The sequence below is a fragment of the Bison bison genome, unplaced genomic scaffold, assembly GCF_000754665.1.
Source record: "Bison bison bison isolate TAMUID 2011002044 unplaced genomic scaffold, Bison_UMD1.0 scf7180017864265, whole genome shotgun sequence".
Taxonomy (NCBI): domain Eukaryota; kingdom Metazoa; phylum Chordata; class Mammalia; order Artiodactyla; family Bovidae; genus Bison; species Bison bison.
In genome coordinates this window covers 996,129-1,022,594 of record NW_011494837.1, presented here as the reverse complement: position 1 = coordinate 1,022,594, position 26,466 = coordinate 996,129, and the positions used below count along the sequence as shown (strand labels likewise).

The window sequence follows — 26,466 nt, the reverse complement described above, 5'->3', positions numbered from 1 at the left end:
CTTCTTCACTTTCTGGCATAAGGGTGGTGTCATCTGCATATCTGAGGTTATTGATATTTCTCCTGGCAATCTTTATTCCAGCTTGTGTTTCCTCCAGCCCAGCATTTTTCATGATGTACTCTGCATATAAGTTGAATAAGCAGGGTGACAATATTCAGCCTTGACATTCTCCTTTTCCTATTTGGAACCAGTCTGTTGTTCCATGTCCAGTTCTAACTGTTGCTTCCTGACCTGTATACAGGTTTCTCAAGTGGCAGGTCAGGTGGTCTGGTATACCCATCTCTTTCAGAATTTCTCACAGTTTATTGTGGTCCACACAATTAAAGGCTTTGGCATAGTCAGTAAACCAGACATAGATGTTTTCCTGGAATTCTCTTGCTTTTTCCATGATCCAGCGGATGCTGGCAATTTGATCTCTGGTTCCTCTGCCTTTTCTAAAACCAGCTTGAACATCTGGAAGTTCACGGTTCATATAATGTTGAAGCCTAGCTTGGAAAATTTTGAGCATTACTTTACTAGCATGTGAGATGAGTGCAATTGTGCAGTAGGTTGAGCTTTCTTTGGCATTGCCTTTCTTTGGGTTTGGAATGAAAACTGACCTTTTCCAGTCCTATGGCCACTGCTGAGTTTTCCAAATGTGCTGGCATATTGAGTGCAGCACTTTCACAGCATCATCTTCCAGGATTTGAAATAGCTCCACTGGAATTTCATCACCTCCACTAGCTTTGTTCAAAATGATGCTTTCTAAGGCCCACTTGACTTCACATTCCAGGATGTCTGGCTCTAGGTGAGTGATCACACCATCATGATTATCTTGGTCATGAAGATCTTTTTTGTACAGTTCTTCTGTGTAGTCTTGCCACTTCTTAATATCTTCTGCTTCTGTAGGTCCCTACCATTTCTGTCCTTTACTGAACCCATCTTTGCTTGAAACGTTCCCTTGGTATCTCTAATTTTCTTGAAGAGATCTCTAGTCTTTCTCATTCTATTGTTTTCCTCTATTTCTTTGCATTGATCACTGAAGAAGGCGTTCTTATCTCTCCTTGCTATTCTTTGGAACTCTGCATTCAAATGCATATATCTTTCCTTTTCTTCTTTGCTTTCTGCTTCCCTTCTTTTCACAGCTATTTGTAAGGCCTTCTCATACAGGCATTGTAGTAATAGAATGTGAAAGTAAAACTTTATTCATCATATTATTTTAAAATTATATTTTTGCAAGCTTTTTCACTTAGCTGCTTTCCACAATATATGTTAAAATGATTTTAGTCATTTACTATAGATGACTTTCCTGGTCATTTTAATAGAATTTTTCTTGTTTATGATAATATTTAAGTTGGCTGACTTTTTCCTATCCTGGAACATGATGCAGAATTTTTGATGTATTGACTGAGGCCCAGAAGTTACCAATCATATTCAAATATAACTAGGATATTATATTTTAAATCTATTTATTTTACAGTTTAATTCTTTAAAGTTTAAATGATAACTACTTTTGCCTAGAAACATTACTGAAAACCAATTCTTAATTTTAATATAGTGAAATATTATGAATTGGGAAAATATGTGGAGTTAAGATGAAAAGGGCTTCCCTTATAGCTAAGTCAGTAAAGAATCTACCTGCAATGCAGGAGACCCAAGTTTGACCCCTGGGTTGGGAAGATCCTCTGGAGAAGGAAATGCAAGCCACTCCAGTATTCTTTCCTAGAGAATCCCATGGACAGAGTTTCCTGGAGGGATACAGTCCATGGGTTCACAAAAGTCAGACACTTCTTAGCAACCAAACCACCAAGATGAGATGTGACAAATTATTGATTTTTCTTTAGGGCCAGGTGAACTTTCTGAGATTTGGGTGGATAGTATATGTTAACTTCCTAAAAAATAATGGTACAACACATATTTTTACTGATAGTTGACAAGTAATGATAAGGTCAACAGAATATCAGACTGGTCTAATTTGAGGATATTTTTTACCTTTATATTTCAAAGAAACTACATTATAGAGCATCTGTTAAAACAGTTTCCCACATGCTTCTGAAATGATATAGTAGTTAGTAGAGGTATATGGTGTTAATTACTGAAAACAGCAGCCTCGCGATATACTGAACAGTGAGCAGAGTAAATTAGCCAGTCATAAAGCTAATAAAATAGAAATTAAAAAGGCCAGGTTATGCTGAAAATAAATTTAAAGATGATGCTTCTGATTTTATTCTGTATATTTAAGAGCTGATAGTGCCGTGTCATTTTGACCCATCATTAATAGTGATGTTTCATTGTGTGCTCCGCAGGTAGTGCAAGTTTTTTGGGCCAATATATCCACATATTTTTCACTAACATATTTTTAAGCCACCTACCAGCTTCATATTTGCATGGCAGGAAGAATTTGAAAGACTGTGCAAGCTTTGTGTTGAACGATGTTAATTTTTCCCTTGGGAAAAACTCTTGAAATTCAAGGCTATATACTTTTTTTAAAATAGACAAATAAATTCTGAGGAAAAACTAGAAAAAAAAATTTGTCCTATATCACCTGTAACTTAAGATGGTAACAATCAGAAAGAGGAAGATCCCATCCTTTTCTAGTAAGTAACATAGAAAAAGAGAACCCTGACATTGTATATTAAATAAGGAAAATCTATAGGATCAGAGTATCCAAAATATTTTTCAAAGGATCAGATCAAATAGTTTTTGAAAGTAATATAGCGGATGAGTTAGGTATTAAATAGATGACTTTTTTATTAATCTATTTTTTATTGAAGGACAATTGCTTTACAGAATTTTCTTATTTTCTGTCAAACCTCAACATGAATCAGCCATAGGTACACATATAAACCCTCCCTTCTGAAAGTCTCTCCCATCTCCCGCCCCATCCCACCCCTCTAGATTGATCCAGAGGCCCTGTTTGAGTTTCCTGAGGCATACAGCAAATTCCCATTGACTATCTATTTTACATACAGTAATGTAAGTTTCCATGTTACTCTTTCCATGTGTCTCACCCTCTCCTCCCCTCTCCCCATGTCCATAAGTCTATTCTCCATGTCTGTTTCTCCATTGCTGCCCTGTGAATAAATTCTTTGGTAACATTTTTCTAGATTCTGTATATATGCATTAGAATACAATATTTATCTTTCTCTTTCTGACTTACTTCACTCTGTATAATAGGTTCTAGGTTCATCTACCTCATTAGAACACATAAAAAGGTGTTCCTTTTTATGGCTGAGTAATATTCCATTATGTACATGTACACAACTTCTTTATCCATTTATCTGTATCCATTTATCGATAGACATCTGGATTGCTTCTGTGTTCTAGTTACTGTAAATAGTGCGTATGGTACTTGCACAAAAACATAAATATAGACCAATGGAACAAGAAATAAAGTCCAGAAATAAACCCATGCACCTGTGGGTACCTTATTTTTGACAAAGGAGGCAAGAATATACAATGGGGCAAAGACAGCCTCTTCAATAAATGGTGCTGGGAAAAGTGGACAGCTACATGTAAAAGAATAAAATTAGAACACTTCCTAACACCATACACAAAGACAAACTCAAAATGGATTAAAGACCTAAATGTAAGACCAGAAACTATAAAACTCTTAGACAAAAACATAGGCACAGCACTTGATGACATAAATCAAAGCAAGATCCTCTATGACCCACCTCCTAGAGTAATAGAAATAAAAACAAAAGTAAACAAGTGGAACCTTATTAAGCTTAAAAGCTTTTCACAGCAAAAGAAACTGTAAGCTAAGTGAAAAGACAGCCCTCAGAATGGGAGAAAATAGTTGCAAATGAAACAACTGACAAAGGATTAATTTTCAAAATATAAATAGATGACTTTTTAATCACTGTTTTAGAAACATACTTTTAAAAAACTTACCTACTTTCTCTACTGACTCAAATGTATTAAGGTCTGCACAGATTAATCAGTTGAACTGTTTGTTTCCTATTGTTGCACTGCAACAAATCATCACAAACTTATTGTCTCAAAAACAACCTGTATTTATCATAATACAGTTCTATATGTCAGAAATCCAACATAAGTCTTATACGGCTGTAGTGAAGGTTTCAGGAGAACTTGTTCTTTCTGTAGGCTCCAAGAAGGATGCACTCCTTCCTTTTTCCAACTTCTGCATTCCTTGGCTCACAGCCTTCTCTTGTGTAGGTATCTTCTCCTATCTCTTTTTCATGAGTGTACCTGTGATTATATTAGGCCTACCTGGATAATCCAGAGTAATCTCATCTAAGAATCCTTAATTTAATCAAAAACTGCAAAGTCTCTTTACCAGATATGAACATTCACAGGTTCTGGGGATTACAATGTAGAAATATTTGGATGCCATAATTTAGCACATCACAGGCCATATGGTTGAACATACCACAGTTTTATTCTCAGGTGTAGAAAAGAGACAGAGGCTATAAAGAAAATAAAGCACCAGTTCTGCTGTATGTAAGCATAATCTGTATATTTCAAGCTCATAATCAGGTTTTGACTACACAGGGAAGTCGATAAAAATATATATTACCACTGATTACAGGAAAAATCACATGAAAAGAAAAGCACATGTAACAGATATCATTAGATAGATTATGCTATCTGACATTTTCAAAACAAGATAAAGATCAGAAATATTTTGAAGCATGTTATCAGGTTTCAAAAATGTCAATTCACATGCTAAATATCACACTTACAAAATTTCACAAGTAAGAATAGTGTATTGGGTGTGTTCTTCTTCTCTACATACACAAAAGAAACACTATTACATACTTGTGCTCTGCAGTTCTACCCACTGGCTCATTAGCAAAGAAGAGAGGAAAATCATATAGTCTTAAAAGTCTGTTCTGAGTTCTACTTTCTAATCTATATTATTTATTATATTGTTCTGAATTCACATTTCATCCTGTTGTTGATAGATGTGCCTAGAAAGAGGCACAGGGAAGCACAGAAAGGAGGGCATAAAGCAAAGACAAAATGAAAAGCACTAAAAAAGGAAATTAAGAAAGTAAAGAAAAATGGAAAGTAGAGAAAGAAGAAATAAAAAAAGAAAGAGGTTGATAGATAAGCAAAGGGAAAGAGTTCTATGCGTAGTAAAAGTCAGCACTAGCGTTAGGACTAAGGTTGAAGTTATAGGAAGCAAACAATGACTCCAGATGTTTTATCAATTAAAGATTTTTAAAAGACAATGGATAGCTTTGTGAAGTACTGTACTCTTTATATAGTACTTTGTGAGGCACTGCACTCTTTATATAGTACTTTTTGAAGTACTATGCTCTTTATATACTCTGTGAAATACTACACTGCTAAAGTAAGAAGTGGTTACTCAGCTATCAGAAATACATTGAAGTATTTTCTGCATTGGTGATAAAAGGTATTAAACTGCTTATAAGATCTGTTTGTATATTGGGATTACATTATATAACATTCACTATTAAGATTTTCACTGTCACAAACACATGTGCATAGGAGTGTTCCCTGCTCCACTCTGTCTTTTTCATCTAAACACGCACACACACTCATGAAGGTAAGCATATCACAATAAATAAACCTTCATTTACCCAGTATGCTCAATAGATGACTGAGAATTAGCAACATTTGTTTGATCTTTAGGAAAACACCTCATGACCCATGGTGTAAATCTTGATTACATGCTAAAAATAAGACATATTTGTGATAATCCACAATATAATTTGATTGAGGGCAGGAGGAGAAGGGAGTAAAAGAGGATGAGGCGGTTGGATGGCATCACAGACTTAACAAACATGAGTTTGTGAAAACTCAGGGAGATAAATAAGGATGTGGAAGCCTGATGTGCTGCAATCCATGGGGTCACAAAGAGTTGGACATGACTGAGTGACTGAACTACAGTGTAAAATTGAACAGTAGTAAATTTGAACAGTAAAATTGAACAGTAGTGTTTGATATTTTAAAATTTAAAGAAATAATCAACTCGAAGACAACAAGGATACTTGTAACATTGCCTCATTTCTACCACTTTTGAACAGGTATTTACAATACCGAATAGAATTAATTTTAAGAGAAAGTATAGCAAAAATGTTAAATTTTCCACTTCTTTTTTGACATTCTGCATTAATACCAAAATTGGCCTTCTCATTATATCATTAATGCAATTATATCAATTGCTCACTTCTCTGAGCCTCAATGTCATCATCTTATGGAGGCAATGTCTTCCCCATAGATTTATGACAATATAATAAGATAACATGCATAATATAAACATTTAATAAAAATTGATTAGCTCAATTAAGAGCAAAATACTTAACTAGAATAATTCACTGTTTCTTTAGGTATCTCCATATAAGCATAAGAAAGCAAAACTTTTCTAAGTGTGAGTAAGATCTCTTTTGTTAGAACTAACTCCCTTCATACTTTTATTTTCATTCTTTGTTACATAGTTTTTGGTAAACTACTTGAGATTCAAAAAATGTAGTAATCAAAAGGGTTTGTATGAAAAACATTTTCAAGAATGTGGTAATCTATTCACCAGTCATTTATGTTGAAGGTCAAAGCTAAGATTTTTGAAGACTTAAGAAAGGATGTATATCAAAAACATGATTCTGCTGAAGGCTATACTGAATAGGTAATTGTCACTCAGGAAACATTGGTTAGCATCTGATCTGACAGACTCCAGAAGATATTATTTCCTTGACTATTTCTTTCCTTCTCTAACTTTTTAGAATCAGAAGTAAAGATCAATAGTTGTCCTTTTGTGTCCTAAAATCAGTTTTTCTCATGTGGAGGAATAAATGTATTTTCTGCTTTGTATTAGTTGGTACTGCAGAGTTTTCACAATATGCCAATTCAGATACTATGTAAGCTTGAATTATTAAGACAAATTCATTAGATATATTCAAAGCAAAAGCTTTAGGTTTCATGTATTGAAACCTTATTTTAAAATGAAATTCTGTGTAATGTTCTTCTCTGAAAACATAAAATGCAGTGTTTGAGATGTATTGACCTGTAAATTGTTTTCTACATCCTCTGCTGTCAACTCATTAAGTGTTTAAAATGTGTGATTAGTAATATCGATATGCTAAGTGGCTTCAGTCGTGTCGGACTCTGTGCGACCCCATAGACAGCAGCCCACCAGGCTCCCCTGTCCCTGGGATTCTCCAGGCAAGAACACTGGAGTGGGTTGCCATTTCCTTCTCCAATGCATGAAAGTGAAAAGTCAAAGTGAAGTCTAGCAACCCCATGGATTGCAGCCCACCAGGCTCCTCCGTCCATGGGATTTTCCAGACAAGAGTACCGGAGTGGGTCGCCAGTGACAGCTTTTTCAAAAGCACTATGGTAATAATAGTATGACACAAAATCCAAATTATATAGAGCAATTTTCTCTCTAAAATAATTTTAACAAAATCAAAATTTATGCATAAAATGTTTGTACATAAAATGTCAGAATTCGGAGAAAACAATATTTTAAACCTCAAAATCCAACATTAGAGTAATGACCTGATAAAATAGCAACACAATTGAATATTAGCCACTAAAGTAAAAATTATGGAAACTCTTTTAAAATATAGAGTAGGATTTAGAATATTGGTTTAAAATAGAATTATCTAGAATTATGTATATTTAGCAACTATTTAAAACATAGATGTTTACATATGAAAGGAATGTGCAAAAGTGAAGAGATTTTAGATTTTATATAGATATTACCTTGAAGTCTGTTTATAAATGAAGGATCTATGTAGTTAAGAGAATACTGCTAAGTCGCTTCAGTCGTGTCCGACTCTGTGTGACCCCATAGACGGAAGCCCACCAGGCTCCCCCATCCCTGGGATTCTCCAGGCAAGAACACTGGAGTGAGTTGCCATTTCCTTCTCCAATGCATGAAAGTGAAAAGTGAAAAGTGAAAGGGAAGTCGCTCAGTCGTGTCCGACTCCTAGCGACCCCATGGACTACAGCCTACCAGGCTCCTCCATCCATGGGATTTTCCAGGCAAGAGTACTGGAGTGGGGAGCCATCGCCTTCTCCAGTTAGAGAATAGATTCTCTTAATTTTCTATTTAAAAAAAAAAAAAAATTTTCTATTTTATAGAAGAGGATTCATGTAATTTAGATGATGTGTCTGTACAATTAAATAACCATTGAAGAGCTGGAAATAGGAAAGATAGTACCTATATTTTAACCAATAGTCATTCTAAAATGCTGTTGGCATAATTGAATTTCTTATAAGTTTTGTATCATTTGAACTTGAGTGCTAAGTAATTATGAGACAAAATATAATACACTGGTAATACTGCTTTGTGATATTGTACATTAAACTGAAAATTAACCACAACATTTGTATACATGAAAAGGACATTTTCAAAATTAGTAATGAATTGATATACTTTTATGTACTTTAGTCAACTTCTAATTTGTATTATTCACATTAAAGTTTTATTTTTTCCATAAAGCACTATTTAATTCATTATTATACTATAATTCCAAGAACATTAATGCTTTTTTCAGCAAGAATTAATACCATTAATTGACTAATGGTAGTTTATTAGTAGTGAATATGACTCAATATACATAGTGAATTGTCAGAACATTTTCTTATTTACCATTTTATATATTTCTATTTTAGCTTATGGCACAAACTCTTCTATTTCTCAGCAATTTCTATAATTATCACTCATTTTAAGAAAATATCTTAGTACAGCAATAATACTGTCATTAAGCAGCTGGAATGAGTTTCAAATATAGTTTCTAAAGTACTTAATTTCTTATGAGAACCGACTTTGTCATTCTCACAAATATAAGAAAGTAGTTTATCCTTAAGATATGAAAACAACTTTGGAAAGTAAATTACCACATTTAATACTTGAGTCTCTCTTAGAAACTAAAGAAACATTTCATCTTGATCATAGAGAATCAGTTTCTTCAAATCCTATTTTCAACTGCATTTAGTACATGTGAATGGATTTTTGAAAATGAACTGGAAAGATACATGAGTTCATAATCATACTAATTCAATTTTACTAGTATAGAGTTTTTACTTACCTTCATCAGTCTGGAAATTTCTGAAAATGAACTGGAAAGATACTTGAGTTCATAATCATACTAATTCAAGTTTACTAGTATAGGGTTTTTACTTACCTTCATTGGTCTGGAAATTTCTGAAAATGAACTGGAAAGATACATGAGTTCATAATCATACTTCTAATTCAGGTTTACTAGGATAGGGTTTTTACTTACCTTCATTGGTCTGACATCTGTATCTCTATTTTCCCATAGGAAAAAAAATCCTAGTTCTTAATAACACCAATGTAATTATTCATTTGATTTGTCTCTTAATACACACACACACACACGTGCATGCGCACACATGCGCACACAAACACACACACACACACACACATTCAGCATTACAATACCAGTAATACCACTTGTAATATCATTACTAAAAACAGTTCAATAATTTTTGCAGTATTTTTTTGATACTTGGAATATGTCCCATTGAGATGTAGGTTAAGTAACTGTCATTTAATGTCATTTTAAGTAGTTCCTCTCAGAAGCTATGCTTTCAACTCAATACACAGATTTATTTCTTTTAATCTTTTGAGATTGCTCTTTCAGTGTTCATTTGTCTGTTATTATTTATATTCAGAGATGATTTTCTTCTAACCCTGTAGTGACCATCTTAGCCTCCCATCCTCTAAGAGTAACCATTGTTACTAGTTTTTATTCTTAAATTTATCCTTAGACATTTTTTTCATACATTTTTCTCCACCTCACTTTTTTCATTTAAAAGTAAATCCTGAAGTAAATTCATTCTAGTATTTATAGATGGTCACAATTCCTTTTTTACAGTTTCATAATTCTCTGGTGAATGTAGCATACTTTTTTAAACCAGTCCCTTATTGATGGGCATTTAAATTGTTTCCAGGCTTTACAAATAAATTTCAATGAGTAGTCTTATAAATATGTCACTTCATATTTGTGCAGTGTATCTTTCAATAGATTCCTAAAGCCAAAGTGTAAATGAACATATAATTTGCCTTAAATTGTTAAATTTCCCTTTATAAAGATTATGCCATTTTGCATTTACACCAACAGTGTATTAAAGTCTTTTCCTCACAGTCTAGCCAACAGAGCCTGGTGTCAAGTTTTTGGATTTTTTTGCCAATTTAAAATGAGAAATGGTATCTCAGTATATTTAGTTTGTAGTTTTAAGACTGAATTTTAGTTCTCTATGTAAAAATTCCTTTTGTAAGTAATTTGAATATTTAAAGATGAGAAGTATTTTGTTAGATAAAAAAAACCTACAGTGTATACAAGATTACTTTAGGTTAGGATTGGATTGTTAAGATAATGTTATATAGAAAAAGAAGACAGACATGATTCAAAATAAACTTCATAAATTAAATATTTCAGCTTTAGTCAGAAGTCATAGAAACCTTGCAAAAGAAATGATCCTTTCTTTGATAAGCCAAAATACGCTGTAGTTAAGTTTGCGATGTAACTTCTATAAAGTACTAAAATTTCATTAAGTACTAACTCTTGAAAGAAAGAAAGCTTATAAATGATCATGTAACTGCAGAGGATTTTCTATAGTAGTCTTAGTTTTGAGAAAATATAGAAGTCAAGTCTATTATACTTCATATTATAGCTCAAAACCAAAGCCAGTTTGAGGAAAAATGTCCTCTAACAGAATCAGAGATGATGAGTTATAGTCCTTCTTCTTGGACTATCTGAGTTTTTCCTTTGTCCCCTAATTTGTTTCTGCATGCGTGTGAGCTAAGTTGCTTCAGTTGTATATGACTCTTTGTGACCCTCTGGACTGTAGCCCACAAGGCTGCTCTGTCCATAGGATTCTCTAGGCAAGAATGCTGGAGTGAGTTGCCATGCCGTTCTCCAGGGGATCTTTCCAACCCAGGGATCAAAAGGGGGTCTTTCCAACCCAGGGATTGAACCTGCATTTCCTGCAGCTCCTGTACTGCAGGCAAAATTCTTTGCTACTGAGCCATCAGTGTCTAAATAAATTTTAATATTTTATTTGGATTGAATAAAGTAGATCCTGATTATCATATTAATCTGATATCAGTAATTGGTGTCCACTTCAACAAGAATTGTGTTTTCCTTGGGAGACAAAATGTTAAAGAAAGCATTGTGGAGAATGATTCCTGCCAATTAATTCTTAGTTATTTTCTTTCTTTTCAGCACCTTCCCTGATAGGTATGGTAAGAAAGGACTGGGCATCCCAAAATAGCATTGCCCTATCATGGCAAGCACCTGCTTTTTCCAATGGAGCCATACTGGACTACGAGATCAAGTACTATGAGAAAGTAGGTCTTATTTGGAGCTTCCTCAAAATGTACATATACATATATATGCATATATATATATTAAGTATATTGTTATAGAATATTATTTTACTTTGAAACCTGTTCTTTTTGGCCTATCTTCTTACCTACTATGTCTTTAAATATTCTCTAGTATACTATAGTGCTTATAATTTCTTAATTAATTTGCCTTGTTTTATATAAGATTAAGGTAGAAGACACAGGATGTACATTTCTATCTTCACTTACTCTGAGTTTTACAATATAGTGAGAGATTGTATTCATCAGCTTACAGTTTAATGAATATAACGTTATTTCTAAAACTCACTTCAGAAAAAATAGTAAAATGGAATTACCATAATCTAAAACAAGTTCAGTGGGCCATATCCTTTCCAATGAATTTAAAGTTATAGTCTGCTAAAATTTGCAAAGTATTATTTAAGGTATAAATGAAAATAGCTGATGAATTAAAATTGTCTTTCCATTCAGGTCAGCTGTTTTATAAGGTAGCAAGATAAATCTGGTTAATAAATCAACTCTTAACTTTAATTTCCATTTCTGTCATTAAAATTCTCAATCACTATATTTTCCCTAATTATATACTTCCTTAGTTTTATGACATTCACAAGTCTACTTTCTTTATGCTTTCTCCCTTTCACTCACCATTATGATATCATTGCTATAGATGTTATGGCAGAACATAGAGTCAATTCTGAGAATATATCCCATTGGGCTGATACTAACCTACAGTATTGATAAAATGAGCATTACATTTAAAAATATTATGTAAAAATTTATATAATTCCCAGTGGTATCTTATAATAAGAAAGAACTTGTTGTGTTTCTATAACTTACTGGAATCAAAGGAACATCACAAATAAATTTAGGTTCCCTATGAAGAAACTCAGGCAAAAAGAGAAATGGTGGAGAGTTCTGACAAAACGTGGTCCACTGGAGAAGGGAATGGCAAACCACTTCCATATTTTTATCTTGAGAACCTCATGAACAGTATAAAAAGAAGAGAAATAGAAGTCTATATTTTTATATTCTACTGCTTCTGAGCAAATGTAAGTTTGAAAAGGGGAGAAGTAACTCAGTAGCATGATTATATTTAGTAATTTCAGAATTATGTGGTCAATGAAAGCTATCATTATTATTAACTGACATGGAAAAACCCATAGTCTAAAAAGGAGGAATTTACTCAGTTTAATTAGATTATAGATTCTGTACATTGGCCTGGCCAGCTTGTGCTCAGAAATCCTGTTGGTGTATCCTTCCAAATGTTACAACCTATGGCATCCTGTCACAGGAATATACATATTTTTCTGTCCATTAATTTAAATATATCTTCATATACTCAAATAATTCAGTTTATTTAAAAAGCAATGTACACATTTTTAAGGAAATTTTCAGAATAAAAATATTTATCTTGTATTATAAAGGTAATATTTTATACACAGAAGATGACTCTTACTCTATAGTCATTTTTGCTTCATATATATGAAGATGAAAATTACATAATATTTCCAGTTAAAGAAAAATTGTGCTGATTCTATAAGAAAAGAACCATATTCATCCAATTGGAACTTTAGAAATTAATAATATCCTCAGAGATGGCTACTGACATAATATCCATGTTTTAATAATAGAATAAATAATATTACAAAGGAGTTTATTTTATAAGAAAATGGCAATGATCCATTGCTAATGAATTTAACGTGGAGTTGGAAGCCAAGGATTCCTAATTCAAGTTCTGACTTTGACTCTAATGCTTGTGGTCAGGAAAAAGTCTATTAATCTCCCTAATCAGACTTCACATTTACAAAAGGAAAATAAAGATACCAACCCTTCTAGTGTGTTGTAAAGATTAATTATAAACAGATCTCATTCTAAAGGAGATCAGTCTTGGGTGTTCTTTGGAAGGAATGATGCTAAAGCTGAAACTCCAGTACTTTGGCTACCTCATGCGAAGAGTTGACTCATTGGAAAAGACTCTGATGCTGGGAGGGATTGGGGGCAGGAGGACAAGGGGATGACAGAGGATGAGATGGTTGGATGGCATCACTGACTCAATGGACATGAGTTTGGGTAAACTCCAGGAGTTGGTGATGGACAGGAAGGCCTGGCGTGCTGTGGTTCATGGGGTCACGAAGAGTCGGACACGACTGAGTGACTGAACTGAACTGAACTAAGCGATTTACAATGTGAGATGTCTACAAATGTCTGAGATCAAACACATATTATTGTTACCAGTGACCTTTGCTTAGAAAAAGGCACTGGTCTAAGTGTTTGGACATTTAAGTTTGACTTAGACCTTAAGTTTCTTATTCCTGTTTTCTATCTATAAAATAAGGGTTCAGAAAGATAATCTCTTCCATTTTTAGCTATTTTCAAATGCTACTATGTTTGTGTTTATACAGTTATATAGATATACTATCTTTCAAATAACTTAAGTGTGCTAAAGTTAAATATACAGGCACATTTTAAAAAATAACTCACTGCAGGGAACAGTAATCTTCACATCATAATTATATATAAAAATTAAAACCTAGCTATGATTGTCTTCTGTTTCTGTATGTGTGTGTGTGTGTGTGTGTGTGTGTATGTGAGATGAGCGGACTATGGAGAAGAAAATCTATAGCTTGTGGGTTATAATTAATTAGATATTCTCTATTCAGTTAATTATACTCTCCAAATTCTTGGCCACATTTTCATACTTAAAAAGTGTTTTAAACTTACATGAATATATTATAAATATGAAAAGGCACTTAAAATAATGAAGAAATTCAAGTATAAGTCACAAAAAAATTATATTTCCTATTTACTCACTAACAATATGTTTCTTCAAAGTACAGCATACTTATACTGGAAACTGTTAAAAAAAATGACGACAACTTAGATATACACGCTTTATATAATGGCCTTCCCAGGTGGTTCAGTGGTAAAGAATCTGCTTGCCAATGCAGGGGACAAGCAGATGTGGGTTCAACCCCTGTGTCAGGAAGATCCCCTGGAGAAAGGCATGGCAGCCCACTCCAGTATTCTGGCCTTGAGAATCCCATGGACAGAGGAGCCTGGTGGGCTACAGTCCAGGGGATTGTGAAGAGCTGGACATGACTGAGTGACTGATCACACACATTCATGCTTTATATAATACTTCATGAAGCAGCTGGTCTCATTTCCAGGAACTGCCAAATGGGGCAGAAGGCAGGGAGCAAGAGATAGGAGAAAGGATAAAGAACAGGGAGAGAAAAAAATAGAAAATATCTATTCTACTGTAGCCACATAGTCAACATCATTTAGAGTGAGAAGGAACAAGGAAAGAAGTATAGAGCCCAGATTTGGCTTGGCATTTGGGGATAGGCTAACTGGATATACTGTGTCATCTTTTTATTTTTTTTTTTAAGTGAAGTATAGTTGATTTAAACTGTTGTGTTAATTTCTGATGTACAGCATGGTACTCAGTTATACATACTTATGGATTAGTTTTTAATATTCTTTTCCATTATGGTCTATCCCTGGACATTTACTATAATCCCCTGTGCTATACAGTAGGACTTTGTTGTCCATCTATTCTATATGTAGTAGTTTGCATCTACTAAGCCAAACTCCTAGTCCATCCCTCCCCTATGTTTCCTTGGCAACCATGAATCTATTCTCTATGTCTGTGAGTCTGCTTCATAGATCAGTTCTTTGTGTCATATTTTAGATTCCATGTATAAGTGATATCATATGGTATTTTCTTTCTCTTTCTGACTTACTTCACTTAGTATGCTAACCTGCAGTAGCATCTATGTTACTTCAAATGGCATTATTTTGTTCTTTTTTGTGGCTGAGTAGTGTTCCATAGTATACATGTACTATATCTTCTTTATCCTTTCATCTGTTAATGGACATTTAGGTTGTTTCCATGTCTTGGCTATTTTGAATAGGGCAACTGTGAACAATGAGGGAGCATGTATCTTCTTTATTCATAGTTTTGTCCAGATGTATGCTGAGGAATGAGATTGCTGGGTCATATGGTAGCTCTGTTTTTGGTGTTTAAAGGAACCTCCATGTCATTCTCCATAATGGCTACAACAATTTATATTCCTACCAACAGTGTAGGAAGGTTCGCATTCCTCCAAACACATCTCCAGCATTTATTCATAGACTTTTTCTTTTTTTCTGCTGTTCTGGCTCTTCATCGTTGAGGGCTTTTCTCTAGTTGCAGTGCACGGGCTTCTCATTGCAGTGACTTCTCTTGTGTGGAGCATGGGCTCTAGGGTGCGTGGGATCAGTAGTTGTGGCACATGAGCTCTAGAGCATGTGGGTTTCAGTGGTTTGGACAAATGTGCTTAGCTGCTCTGTGGCATGTGGAATCCTCCCTAACCCAAGGATTGAACGCATGTCCCCTGCATTGACAAGCAGACTCTTAATGACTGGACCACTAGGGAAGTCCTGTAGACTTTTTAATGATGGTCGTTTGGACTGGTGTAATGGTACCTTATTGTAGTTGGGATTTGCATTTCTCTAATAATTAGTAATGACAAGCATCTTTTCATATGCTTATTGACCATCTGTGGATATACTCAGTTTTTGGTCCAGGAGAGCTTTTACAAGGGTGCAAAAGTTACCTACATTTTAGTTTTCAGACTTGGTACTCCAGATGAGAGCAGTTCCATCTTGGGCTTAAAAAAGTTATTCCCATGTAGCTAAGACATCATCTGTTCCCAACCCCTCAGTCTCCAGCTTCAATATGTTGCAGACCCTCCTGCAGTCAATAAATATCAAAATTCTAATTGAATATCAAATATACCTTTCCCTTAGTTATGTTCTTTTTTTCTCCTTTATCCTTTGTGTTCACATTCTTAAAGTTTCTTCTTTTTTCTCTATCAATAATAGTACTTTTCTTTATCTTGCTTCTTTGTTCTTTTATTATATTTATCAAAGACAGACTTGATTAGTCAGTTATATATATATATATGTATACATATACATATATATATATATATATACACCTTAGAAAAGGTAGAGGAACGAGAGAAAGCAAGCGGATTCCAGTAAAACTTTTACTTCTGCTTCATTGACTACACTAAAGCCTTTGACTGTGTGGACCACAACTGTGAAAGATTCTTAAGAAATCTTCAGACCACTTTACCTGCCTCCTGAGATATCTGCATGCAGGTCAAGAAGCAACAGTTAGAACTGGACATGGAACAACGGACTGGTTCCAAATTGGGAAAGGAATATGTCAATGCTGTATATTGTCACCCTGCTTATTTAACTTAAATGCAGAATACATCATATGAAATGCCAGGCTGGATAAAGCACAAGCTGGATCAAACTTGCAGGGAGAAATATCAATAACCTTTAATATGCAAATGACACCATCCTTAAGGAAGAAAGTGAAGAGGAACTAAAGAGCCACTTTATAAAAGTGAAAGAGGAGAATGAAAAAGCAGGCTTAAAACTCAACATTCAAAAAACTAAGATCATGGCATCCGGTTCCATCACTTCATGGCAAATAGATGGGGAGACAATGGAAACAGTGAGAGACTTTATTTTCTAGGGCTCCAAAATCACTGTGGATGGTGACTGCAGCCATGAAATTAAAAGACTCTTTCTCCTTGGAAGAAAAGCATGACAAACCTGGACAACATATTAAAAAGTAGAGACATTACCGACAAATGTCTATATAATCACAGCTGTGGTTTTTCCAGTAGTCATATATAGATGTGAGAGTTGGACCATAAAGAAAGCTCTGAGTGCAGAAGAAATGATGCTTTTGAACTGGGGTGTTGGAGAAGACTCTTAAGAGTCCTGTGGACAGCAAGGAGATCAAACCGGTCAATCATGAAGGAAATCAATCCTGAATATTCATTGGAAGGACTGATGCTGAAGCTGAAACTCCAATACTTTGGCCACATCATGTGAATAACTGATTCACTGGAAAAGACCCTGATGCTGGGAAAGATTGAAGGGAGGAGGAGAAGGGAATGACAGAGAATGAGATAGTTGGATGGCATCACCAACTCAATGGACATGAGTTTGAGCAAGCTCCGGGAGTTGGTAATAGACAGGGAAGCCTGACATGCTGCAGTTCATGGCGTCTGAAAGAGTCGGACGTGACTGGGTGACTGAACTGAACTGAAACTCACGAGGCAGGGATTTCTTTTGTCCATATTCATATCCTTAGCAATCAGAAAGGCACATAAATGATCATTCATAGACGATGGTAGTTGGCCAATTTTAGGCCAGGTATTTTTAAAACATTTATTTTTAATTCAAGGATAACTGCTTTACAATGTTGTGTTATCTAGTTTGAAGTTCTGGAAATTCTCATACATCAACATGAATCAGCTATAGGTATGCATATGTCCCCACCTCTTGAACCTCCCTCCCACCTCTGACCCCACCCCACCCCTTTAGGTTGTCACAGAGCACTGGGTTGAACTCCCTGTGTCATACAGAAAATTCCCGCTGGCTAACTGTTTTACAAATGGTAATTGTATATGTTTCAATGTTACTCTCTCAATTTGTCCCACCTTCCCCTTCCTCCACCGTGTCCACATGTCTCTTCTCTATGTCTGTGTCTCTATTCCTCCCCTGCGAATAGATTCATCAGTACCATTTTTCTAGGTTCCCTATGTGTGTGTTAATATATGATATTTATTTTTCTCTTTCTGATTTATTCACTCTGTATAACAGGCCCTAGGTTCATCCAACCTCACTAGAATTGACTCAAATTTGTTCATTTTTAAGGCAGAGTAATATTCCATCATATACAGATAGATAGATAGATATACATATATATACAACAAGCTCTTTATCCGTTGATCTGTTGATGGACCTATTGGGTGCTTCCATGTACTATTGTAAATAGTGCTGCAATGAACATATGTCTTTTACAATTGTGATTTTCTTAGGGTATATACCCCATAGTGGGATTGCTCGGTCGTATGGTAGTTTTATTCCTAGTTTTTAAAGACATCTCCATACTGTTCTCCATCATGGCAAGATGAAAAGACAACCCTCGGAATGGGAGAAAATAATTGCAAATGAAACAACTGACAGAGGATTAATCTCCAAAATATAAAAGCGCTTCATGTAACTCAATATCAGAAAAACTAAATATGCAATCAAACAATGGGCTGAAGACCTAAACAGACATTTCGCCAAAGAAGACATTGTTGTTGTTCGGCTGCCAAGTTGTGTCTGACAATTTACAACCCCATGGACTGCAGCATGCCCGGCTTCCCTCTCCCTCACCATCTCCCAGAGTTTGCCGAAGTTCATGCCCTATGAATGGATGATGCCATCCAACCAGCTCATCCTCTGTCACCCTCTTCTCCCTGCCATCTTTTCCAGCATCAAGATCTTTTCCAGTGAGTCAACTATTGCATCATGTGGCCAAAGTATTATTAGAGAAATTCAAATCAAAACTGCAGTGAGGTATCACCTCACACCAGTCAAAATGGCCATCATCAAAAAATCTACAAACAATAAATGCTGGAGAGGGTGTGGAAAAAAGGGAACCCTCTTGCACTGTTGGTGGGATGTAAATTGATACAGCCACTACAGAAATTTCTTCAAAAAAACAGGTATTTTTTAAAGTGTTTTTTATGTATTAAGTAATTCAATTCCAATAACAACCATTTGAGATAAATACTATCACTCCCCCCATTTTACAGATGAAGAAACTAAGGTACAGGAAAGCTAAGTAACTTCACCAAAATAACCCAGGCAATTAAGTAGTTCTTCACATATAGTTGCATCCCAATTGGATGTCTCAGAAAAGTGCTTTCTGCTGATGCTGATTTTCTAGGTTCCCTGAGGCAGACACTTCATTACTCTCTGCTGCCTGTTTTGCATCTATAAAATGGCAGCAATAAAACATACCTACCTCACCAGGGTGTTGTACAGCTCCACTAATTACCAACTGATACCTCATTTTGCAAACATGCATCCCCCATAATAGTTCATTATTCTTACATCCAATATTTAAAGACCTGCAACTGGTAGTCTTTTCTTTATAATTCTCTCATTATTTTTTTTTTATCACAGTCAGCAGTTTTTAGATTTTGTTTAAGAAATTTCATCATAAGGAAGGAAACATTTCTTGTATACAGATGGTCAGTAATTATCTATATAAAATACTGAATTTAACTTGCCATTGTTTCACCTACTCTACCAATTATAGAATTAAGTACTTATGAGGTTTATATAAAAATACATAATTTCATGTCTGAACTGTTTTCTTTAAAAGGTAAGGAAATTTGTATGAAGCTCTTCATTGTGGGAAATATTTTCATCACTCAGGGATGATTTAAAGTTTCTTTTCATAGGAGGTTGAATTCTTGGTGGAAGTTAAAGTTTAGTCACTCAGTCATGTCCGACTCTATTCGACCCTTTGGACCCTAGCCTGCCAGGCTCATCTTTCCATGGGATTCTCCAGGCAAGAATACTGGATTGGGTTGCCATGCCCTCCTCCAGGGGACCTTCCTGGCTCAGGGATCAAACCACATCTCTTTCTTCTGCATTGGCAGGTGGGTTCTTTACCACTAGTGCCACCTGAGAAGCCCTAAAAGTCAAGGACTTCTCAATAACCAACTCTTTCTTCCTTCTCTGCCCTCTTTCTCAAGATAGCTTTCTTCCCTGAGAAAACAATTCAATAAATTCCTTTTTTTCCTAAAATATATAACCAGTAAATCTGCATGTTTGATTAAAAATATATGAATCAATTATTATAGAAATAATAAACTACAAAAGAAAAAATCCTTCTTTCCTTCCTTATAAAATAATCAGTATACTTTTCTCATTCTCGTTTGTTGTACTTCCTTCACTTAAGTGTTTGCTGAAGGACGTTTTCTCTTCACTTCCACAAATGCCACGTAAGTGTTTGCCGAAGAAGTTTTCTCTTCACTTCCACAAATGCTATTTTAGCCTTCACCCGCTGTTTAGGTACAAAAACAGCTCATTCATTCTCTGCATCCTCCTTCCCCAGTGACCACCTACATTGGTCCATTTTGTTATATAAATGTAAACTTGCATGTAAATGGAAACAGGTTTTTTAAATGGGAACTAACAAAAGTGTTACTGATGAAAAGACATAAAGATTCCCTGAATTACAGGAGGAACTTGTTGAAACGGAGGTCCTGATTCAGCTGAGTTGGGTTAAGAGAGGGTGGGATGAGGCTTTACATTTGGAACAGCTCACAGGGAATGCCAGTGTCGCAGCTCCAAGCTTAAGTCGCTAAATGCCCTGCTTCTCCATTACCTCACATTAAAAATGTGGATAGGGACTTCTCTGGGGCCCAGTCATTAGAACTTCGCCTTCCACTGCAGGGGGGGTGCAGGTTTGATCCCTGGGTGGGGATCCCACATGCCTCGTGGTTAAAAATCCAAAACATAAAACAGAAGCAATAATATAACAAATTCAATAAAGATTTTTTAAATGGTCAACAAAAAACAATCTTTAAAAAATAAGTGTGGATAGAAGGTAAATAACCATAACACTATAAACATAGATGTGAATTTAATATTATATCATCTGTATAACTAGTTAGAACCTCTGTAGATGTTGCATATCCATGTGATATTTGAACCTAATATATTAAACTGAAGCAAAATGTAATAAATAAAGGACTAAGTCATTTCAGAGGTAACTGAGTGTTTCTAATGGAATCAGCAAAGTCATGAGCTGGTGAATAAAAGTTTTGTTTTGTTTTTTCCTCTCTTTTCATAATTTTTATTCGTTGTCATGTCCACCACAGAGAAATTGGATATGAGCATTTGGTACTAATTAAAACACCATTACCTGATAAAAAATGGATGGCAAGGGAATTTACTGATACAAACACTCATTATGGAGATTTCATAGCCAATTTCCATGTTGTGTAGCAAACACCACACTGGGTAGAAGCCTGTCTGGTTTAGTGAGCCCAGGGAGTCCCCACAGTGCCTGGAGCAAAGATTCTCACGGTCACAAAACTGGGACTGGTGCCAGCACTGCATCAACAACAGCATCTGTATGGTTTGGATGTATCTAAATAGAAAGAAAGTAAAAGATATTTTCACTATTGCATTTAGTAGAGGGTTTGCACGCACATGAAAATTATAATTGTTTACTGACTCCTCTACCTTTAAACTGTCTTTGATTTCATAAGAATTATACTGCCTCTTGTTTGATTTGAAAAATAGATTTGTACAAAATGACAGAAGCTAGAGTTAGCATGCCAGAGATTTTATATATCTAATTGAGGAAAAATTAAAGTTAAGTAAATAACTAAGTAAATATACTACATTGAAGACTTTAGAATACATCTAAATTTATAGAGTGAAATGGAGATTATAAGCATAATGAGTATCAAAGTTTATATTTTGATTTCCAAGGACCTTAAAACAATACCCTCTTCACTGTGCTCAGACAGCCTGGATTCTTTTGGTGTATGTAGTTACTGGGAGTACAGTCTTAGTGCTGATGTTGTAATACCAGATAAGGCTGCTCATTAATCATACTGCTGCCAACTTGCTGTATTTCAATCAGTTCTAAATTTCATAGCATTTTAATTCAGCTTCACATCCTAAAGTCATAATCAGTTCCTTTGATATTCCTGGTCAGAATTTCTTAAATTGCTTCCTCATCACTTTAATGAATTCCATGTCTTCATCTCATTTTTTATGAAGTTAGGTTAAACTAGGTTACTTTCGAATTCTGAAATTCTGTGATTGTGTAAGCTGCTTATTATTTTATTGTTTCTTGCTTTGCTATACAAGGAGATAAAAAATTATCAAACAAGAGTAATAAAGCAATGAGATAATTCATTTTTCAACGAAAGTACAAAATATTAAAAAAAATTATGGGGAAGTACATTAAGGTCTCAAAGGGTGAAAAACTAACTCAGTTTCTTCAACAACCTAAAAATCTACATATTTTACAACCAAGTTTTATATTTCTAAGAAAAGAGAAAAATATAAGGTTATTTTTAAAAGATTAATTACAGCTCTTATAAATTTCCACCTCCTTTTAAATATTATTGTTTGGAGGGGAAAAATAATGCAATGTGACATATAGCTTGGAGTAGAGGCTATAGAACCCACAATATCAAATTATAAAAGGAAGAAATTGAAGTCGCTCAGTCATGTCCCCATGGACTGTAGGCTACCAGGCTCATCCTTCCATGGGATTTTCCAGGCAAGAATACTAGAGTGGATTGCCATTTCCTTCTCCAGGAGATCTTCCTGACCCAGGGATTGAACCCAGGTCTCCCGCATTGTAGGCAGACGCTTTACCATCTGAGCCATCAGGGAAGTCAAATTGTAAGCTATTCACAAATATCCCTTTAAGTATAGAATACTAGAAAGTACCTAGGTTAATGCTCACTGGAATCAGGATAGCCTTGGAGTATGCAAAATTAGCATTTTTCCTTTATAGTTTCATTCCTTCAGAAATTTTTTTCTGAGGAGTAACAAGGAAACAAATTCAAACTTCCTCTAAATTTCTGATCTAGTTTGGTGAAAATCAGACAAATAAAATCCCATAGACAGCCACCAATTATTTGAGTGTGACATTGCCATGAATTCAGACTACATACAGTCAGCCTTCAAAGAGTTGCTCTTCCATTTAATGGAAAATGTAAACATAATGTTTTTACTTTAGAAAGCCAAACATATAAGTCAGATATCTAACACTCTATCCTAAAATGATGAAAGGGCAAATACTAATATATATATATATATATATATATACACATACACTAATAGTAGTATAGTATAGTATAGTAGTATAGTATAGTAGTAAATACTACCATATATATATATATATATATATAGTAATATATATATATACTACTGTAGGTAAATCTTGCCAGAATTTCTAATATAAATTTCAAGCTAAGAATTGCAGCTCTGGTTAGGTTATATTATCTAACCCTTAGCAAGTTTTTCCTGATCACTGTCCTTATTAAAGTAAGATTTGCTCATTTCAAATGCAGTTAAAAATGCAACCATATTTTCTGCCTATTTTTAAAACAAATACAATTTGGGGCTAGAAGTACAAGTATAATTACCAGTTTATAAATTTACTTTCTCTTTTCTGATATTGTACTTCTATTTTTTCATCTGGCACTTAATAAGATAATCTGTAAATTGAACAGAGATGCATTTATTTCTTCTAAGGATTTTGAAACCTGTAATTTATGAAAGATCACATGAAGTTTTTGTGAGACTTTCTGTACAACACAAGGTGGCTGTTTACAGAGAGAATTTTCCTTCAGGGATTTAATAGGAAATGCTAATAGAGAAAATATGGGTAAGGGAGAGTTAGAAACTTTTCTTGGTAGTCAGATGAGAATTAGGTGGGGTTTCCACCACGGATGCTGCTGCTGCTGCTAAGTCGCTTCAGTCGTGTCCGACTCTGTGCGACCCCATTGACGGCAGCCAACCAGGCTCCCCCGTTCCTGGGATTCTCCAGGCAAGAACACTGGAGTGGGTTGCCATTTCCTTCTCCAATGCATGAAAGTGAAAAGTGAAAGGGAAGTTGCTCAGTCGTGTCCGACTCTTCCGCGACCCCGTGGACTGCAACCTACCAGGCTCCTCCGTCCATGGGATTTTCCGGGCAAGAGTACTGGAGTGGGGTGCCATCGCTTTCTCCCCACCATGGATAGTTCACTCCAATAAATGCTTTTGTGAAAGGTGTGTATGTATTTTTTGTTGTTGTTTTTTTAAGTTTTTATTTTTTGATGTGGACCATTTTTAAAGTCTTTATTGAATTTCTTACAATATTGTTTCTGTCTTATGTTTTGCTTTGTTTTTTGACTGAGAGGCATATGAGATCTTAGCTCCCCAACCAGGGATCAAACCTGCATTCCCTATCACATCAGATCAGATCAGTCGCTCAGTCATGTCCGACTCTTTGCGACCCCATGAATTGCAGCATGCCAGGCCTCCCTGTCCATCACCAACTCCCAGAGTTCACCAAGACTCACGTCCATCAAGTCAGTGATGCCATCCAGCCATCTCATCCTCTGTTGTCCCCTTCTCCTCCTGCTCCCAATCCCTCCCAGCATCAGAGTCTTTTCCAATGAATCAACTCTTCGCATGAGGTGGCCAAAGTACTGGAGTTTCAGCTTTAGCATCATTCCTTCCAAAGAAATCCCTGTACTGGAAGGCAAAATTTTAACCACCTAACTGCAAGGGAAGTCCCTGTATATGTTTTTAAACTGTACATTTAAAAAAATTTTAATTGAAGGATAATTGCTTTACAAAGTTTTGTTGTTTTCTGCCAAATATCAACATGAATCAGATATAGATATACATATGTCCCCTCCCTCTGAAGCTCACTTCCATCTCCCTCCCCTTCTCACCTCTCTAGGTTGTTGCAGGGCCCCTGTTTGAGTTCCCTGAACCATACATCTAATTCCCATTTGTATCTATTTTACATATGGTAATGTAAGTTTCCATGTTACTCTCTTCATACATCCCACCCTCTCCTTCCTCCCCCCGCCATGTCCATAAGTCTGTTCTCTGTGTCTGTTTCTCCATTTCTGCCCTGCAAATAAATTCATCATTGCCATCCTTCTAGATTCCACATATATGCATTAGTATATGATGTTTATCTTTCTTTCTGACTTACTTCATTCTGTATAGTAGGCTCTAGGTTCATCCCCCTCATTAGAACTGACTCAAATGTGTTCCTTTTTATGGCTAATATTCCATTGTATGTATGTACCACAGCTTCTTTATCGACTTATCTGTTGATGGACATCTAGATTCCTTCCATGTTCTAGCTGTTGTAAAGAGCTAAAATATGCAATGAACATTGGGGTACATGTGGATTTTTCTGTTTTGGTTTCCACAGGGTATATGCCTAGTAGTGGGATTGCTGGGTTATATGGTGGTTTTATTGCTAGCTTTTTAAGGAATTGCCATACCATCTTCTATAGTGGCTGTATCAAGAATGTTACATTCTCACCAAAGTGTAAGAGGATTCCCTTTTCTCCATACCCTCTCCAGCATTTATTGTTTGCAGGCTTTTTGATGATGACCATTATGACTGGTGTGAGGTAAAATCTCAAGTTTTGATTTGCATTTCTCTAATAATGAGCAATGTTGATCATCTTTTCATGTGTTTGTTAGCTATCTGTATGTCTTCTTTGGAGAAAGGTCCATTTAGGTCTTTTCCCCACTTTTTGATTGGGTTGTATGTTTTTCTGATATTCAGTTTTATGAGCTGCTTGTATAATTTTGGAATTTAATCCTTTGTCTGTTGTTTCATTTGCTATTATATTCTCCCATTCTGAAGGTTGTCTTTTCACCTTGTTTATAGTTTATTTTGCTGTGCAAAAGCTTTCAAGTTTAATTAGGTCCCACTTGTTTAATTTTGTTTTTATTTCTGTTACTCTAGGAGGTAGGTCATAAAGGATCTTGCTTTATGTCATCATGTGTTCTGTCTATATTTTCCTCTAAGAGTTTTATAGTTTCTGGTCTTACATTTAGGTCTTTAATCCACTTTGAGTTTATCTTTGTGTATGGTGTTAGGAGGAGTTCTAATTTCATTCCTTTGCACATAGCTGTCCAATTTTCCCTACACAACTTACTGAAGAGGCTATCTTTGCCCCATTGTATATTCTTGCCTCCTTTGTCAAAAGTAAGGTACCCATAGGTGTGTGCATTTATCTCTGGGATCTCTGTCTTGTTCCATTGGTCTATATTTCTGTTTTGTGCCAGTACCATACTGTCTTGATGACTGTAGCTTTGTGGTACTGTCAGGAAGGTTGATTCCTCCATCTCCATTCTTCTTTCTCAACTGCTTTGATATTCAGAGTCTTTTGTGTTTCCATATGAATTGTGAAATTTTTTGTTCTAGTTCTATGAAAAATTACATTGGTAATTTGATAGGAATCACAATAAATCTGTAGATTGCATTTGGTAGTGTAATAATTTTCACAATATTGATTCTTCCAACCCAGGAACGTGGAATATCTCTCCATCTGTTTATGTTTCTTTGATTTCTTTCATCAGTGTCTTATAACTTTCTGTATACAGTTCTTTTGTCTCCTTAGGTAGGCTTATTCCTAGATATTTTATTTTTTGTTGCAATTATAAGTGGGATTGAATCCTTAATTTCTCTTTCTGATATTTCATTGTTAGTATATAGAAATGCAAGTGATTTGTGTGTATTGCTTTTGTATCCTGTG

General features: G+C 35.2%; 1 protein-coding gene across 1 annotated transcript in view; it reads left to right on the top strand.

Moving 5' to 3' along the window:
• EPHA6 (EPH receptor A6) overlaps nucleotides 1-26,466 on the top strand; it is a 1,018,858-nt gene that overhangs the window by 616,578 nt on the left and 375,814 nt on the right. The window contains exon 6 of the mRNA XM_010848390.1: nucleotides 11,166-11,290. Coding sequence (XP_010846692.1) covers nucleotides 11,166-11,290 — 125 coding nt within the window. The remainder of the gene's footprint in view (nucleotides 1-11,165; nucleotides 11,291-26,466) is intronic.